Below are 4,188 nucleotides of genomic sequence, written 5' to 3'. Positions count from 1 at the left end.
GGGTCCGACAGTCCACAGTCTGTTGACAGAGGGGCATGGATGGAGGAGGAGGAGGACAGGGCAGCAGGCTGCACCTCGCGTGTCTGCCCTGGGGCCCAGCTGGGCCTCTCAAGTGGCTCACCCACCCCAAGACTGGATGGGTTGGGCACCCCCCTCCACAGCCCAACGGGGAATTGGGAGCACCTGGGGGGGGGGGAGGCAATGCTGCCTCCAAGCTGTGGAGTCTGGTGAGCAAAAATTCCACTTTGTGAGCGACCGGCATTACAGTTGTGAGCAAGCAATTCGGCCGCTGCATCAGTTAGTTTGCTCTGGAGCCCTCCTTCCTGAGCAGAGATAAAAATGTGTGAGCCGGAGGCTAAGAAACCGTGAGCTGGCTCACACTAACTCAGCTTAGAGGGAACACTGGTGTGTGGGGGGGAGGCTGGACTTAACCGGGACCACACTGGGATCCCAGCCCCTTCGACGATCCGGTTCTGGAGTCTGCAAGCAGGGCTTGGAGGCCTTCTCCCCATCCCCCATCCCCGCAGCTGGTATTGAAAAGTCTTCTGTCTCTGGGCAGGGAGGTTCCACTGAGTCAGTCTGGCTTGGAGCCCCTGACGGGTGGACCGCTCCTTCAAGAAGCGGCCTAAATCCTCTTTTAAAACCAGCCAGCCTACTGCCCCTCAGTACACACAAGCTTTGCCTGCCCCAGACTGTTAGGACGGGGTGGTCAGAAGTGCTTCCTTGACCCTGGATATGTTGCTTCCGGTCCTGTTCCTAAGGGTCCCTAGCACAGAGTTGGCTTTTATTTATTTATTAGCTCGATTTATACCCCACCCTTCCCGCCAAGGCGGGCTCAGGGGCCAGGGCGGCTTTTGAACGACGGCTGCTGCAGACTGAAATTAGGTGGGTTTTTTTTTCTTATTTAAAACATATATTAGCCACCTTTCTACCTGACAGAACTCATGCCAGCTTACAATGTAGATAAAATACATAAAATACCAAACTCTAAAATCAGAATTTAGGGCTGCTAGTAAATCAATCAAATGCAGTCCTAAATAAAACTGTCCTCAGCTGCCTCCTAAAGATTTCAAGTGAGGGGGGACAGGCTGTTCCATAACCATGGGGCGGCCCCCCAAAAGGCCCTGTCTCGTGTGTGCCCACCAGAGGAGTTTCTTTGATTGATGGGACACTCCAGAGGGCCTCTGGGCTGGAACGTCTGGGAGAAGAGGATCCTTCAGGTGCCCCTGAATTCGGCTCAGGAGCAGATCAGTAGCCAGCGTGATTGCTGTAATTTCAGGGTCACATGATCCCAAAAGCTGGCCCTGACCAGCAGTCTAGCCACAGCATTCAGCACTAGCTGCGGCTTGCGAATACTCTCCAAGGGTAGCCCCAGGTACAGCACATTGCAGTAGTCCAGTTCAACGTAACTAAGGGGCATGGATCACTGAGGCTAGATCTGACTGGCCCAGAAACAGACGCAGCTGACACACCAGTCAAAGCTGGGCAAAAGTGCTCCGAGCCACTGCAGCCCCCTGGTTTTCTAAGGTGACCGATGCGTCAAGCAGCACTTCCAAACTGCGAACCTGGCTTTCCAAGGGGAGTATAACCCCATCCAAGACGGGAGGGGTCTCAAGTCCCAGCTCTGCAGGCCTGTAGCCAGGTTTTTACACGGCCTGGGACCCACATATCTGAGGGACCTCCTCTTCCCATAGACGCCCCAAAGAGCACTGCGCTCTATCGATAAACATCTTCTGGTTGTTCCTGGCCCGAAGGACATCCGTCTTGCTTTTTCCGCCCTGGCCCCTGCCTGGTGGGACATGCACCCAGTCGAGATTAGGGCCCTGCAGGATCTTCTTCAGTTCCGCAGGGGCTGTTAAAACCGAGCTCTTCCGCCAGGGCCTTTGGCTGAGGCAGCGGACGTCTCTCTACGGCCTCCCTGAGGCGGCTTGTCACCTATCCACCTATTAACCCAAATAATATGCTAAAGAACCGTACAACCAGTGACTGTCAGAGGTGTGATTCAGTTTTAATGTTTATTTAATTGTTTACATTTTCTAACTTGTTTAATTTTAATCATATTTACTGTACTGTTTTTATGCTGTTGCCTGCCCTGAGCCCGCTTGCAGGATGGGCGGGCTATAAATACAAATAATGAATAAATAAATAAATAAATAAAAATGTCTTGTGGGGCTGCAATTATCTCAAAACTCCAGACGATAGATGAGGGGGGCATAGAGAGAGAGAGGAAAAGTATAACTGAAGCGGATGCGAGTGTCTACTCAGAACTCAAAGCTTTTTGAGGAGAATCCTGTGGGGCTGTGCCTCTAAGAAAGGGGGCGGAGCCCCAAATAACCCCACACTCCGCCTTTCTACTTACCCGGAGAACCCCTCTCTTGTTAGGATTAGCTTTCCTTATTTAAATTACCTTTTCTTTGAGCTTCCCACCAGGAGACCTGAAGATCTCTTTCCTGGTCAGTCACTGCCAGGTCGGAACTCATCGGTATTGTTAATCCGATACCTGTTTGGCCCTGAATTGACACAGCTGAAGCCTCCAGTTTGGAACACAACGGATTTCAGACGCAGGCTGTGTAGAGTTTGCTGTCAGAAATTGTGACTTGTCCCTGAGGAGGCAGCGTTTATCTGCCTGAAGTCAGGGTCCCCAAGCCTCGTGTGTGCTTTACTTTATGCCTATGTGTACATTAAACCTCATAAACCCAGTTTGGAGAGACCCTCTTGGAGCTCTTGACAGTGTGCGCAGGCTGGCTCTCACCACCCCAAGCAAGACAGTGTCATCTGCAAACCTGGTCCCCTTCACCGCCCGGTTACAGACCTCTTATGAACAATTGATACAGCACCGGCCCCACTGCCGACCCCCGTCAGTGCTTCCTTTCTTCCGCGGTGAGAATCTCCTCTGCCCTCCCTGTTCCTCTGTAGTTTAACCCGTTGCCAGCCATCTCACTGGAGTCCCTCTTCTCTGATGAGCTACCCAGCCTTCGATGAAGGAAGGCCTTTGTGAAAAGCTTGGGGCCAGTCCAGTGCCCGTCCTCATCACAGCGCTCCTCTCCAGATGCTTGTTTACACTCCAGAGGTTGGGAGCCACGCGACCCCCCTTTGCAAAAGCCGGGCTGATGTTCCAGCTGTTCTTCTCAGCCAATGGGCTGCACAGTTCTATTTTTAATAGCGGTCTCCAAGGAAGAGCTGCTAGGCTCACTCTCCTCCTTTTCCGTAACTGGCACAAGACTGATCCCAAAGCTCGTCTGCCTCCTCCGGCCTCCAGGCTCTTCCAGGGGGCGGGGAAGGGCCTGCTCTCCCCCTCCTCCTCCTCCTCCGTCCAAGGAGGGGCTGGCTGTGGCTCACTGGGCACAGCCTCTGCTGGGCATGCAGAAGGTCCCAGGAGGAGGCAGCAGATGACGTGAAAGACCTTTTTCCTGCCAGTCTGAGTAGGCTAGACTGACTGTGATGGACCCATAGGGCCTGACTTTGGAGAAGGCAGCCTCATGTGCAGTGTCCCCTCTAAGCTGAGCGAGTGTGAGAACTAGCTCACAGTTTTTCAGCCTCTGGCTCACACAGTTTTCTCTCAGCTCAGGAAGGAGGGCTCCAGAGCAAACTAGTTTATGCAGTGGCCAAATCGCTCGCTTTAATGCCAGTAGCCAGTGTTCTCACTAAGCTGAGTGAGTGTGAGCCAGCTCACCATTTTCCAGCCTCCGGCTCACACATTGTTGTCTTCGCTTAGGAAGGGATGGGGGCTCCAGAGCAGTGTTCCCTCTAAGCTGAGTCAGTTCAGTGTGAGCTATCTCACAGTTTTCCAGCCTCCGGCTCACACATTGTTGTCTCAGCTCAGGAAGGGATGGGGCTCCAGAGCAAACTGATTTATGCAGCGGCCAAATCGCTCGCTCACAACTTTAATGCCGGTAGCCAGTGTTCCCTCTAAGCTGAGTGAGTGAGAGCCAGCTCACTGTTTCCCAGCCCCCGGCTCACACGTCTTCTGTCTGGGCTCAGGAAGGGATGGGGCTCCAGAGCAGTGTTCCCTCTAAGCTGAGTGAGTGTGAGCCAGCTCACCGTTTCCCAGCCTCCGGCTCACACAGTTTTCTATCTCTGGGGCTCCAGAGCAGTGTTCCCTCTAAGCGGAGTGAGTGTGAGCCAGTTCGCCGTTTCCCAGCCTCCGGCTCACAGAGTTTCCTGCCTGGGCTCAGGACGGGATGGGGG

The 4,188-nt window shown here is 53.6% G+C and overlaps 1 protein-coding gene across 1 annotated transcript in view; it reads left to right on the top strand.

Annotated features, from left to right (window-relative positions):
* The first annotated feature begins 2,247 nt into the window (after nucleotides 1-2,247).
* The window catches only part of YIF1B (Yip1 interacting factor homolog B, membrane trafficking protein), a 7,104-nt gene continuing 5,163 nt past the window's right edge, over nucleotides 2,248-4,188 (top strand). Inside the window, exon 1 of the mRNA XM_015407647.1 lies at nucleotides 2,248-2,292. Coding sequence (XP_015263133.1) covers nucleotides 2,248-2,292 — 45 coding nt within the window. The remainder of the gene's footprint in view (nucleotides 2,293-4,188) is intronic.

Source organism: Gekko japonicus, unplaced genomic scaffold, assembly GCF_001447785.1.
Source record: "Gekko japonicus isolate JY-2015 unplaced genomic scaffold, Gekko_japonicus_V1.1 scaffold1471, whole genome shotgun sequence".
Lineage (NCBI taxonomy): Eukaryota > Metazoa > Chordata > Lepidosauria > Squamata > Gekkonidae > Gekko > Gekko japonicus.
This window is presented reverse-complemented; position numbering and strand designations above follow the sequence as displayed.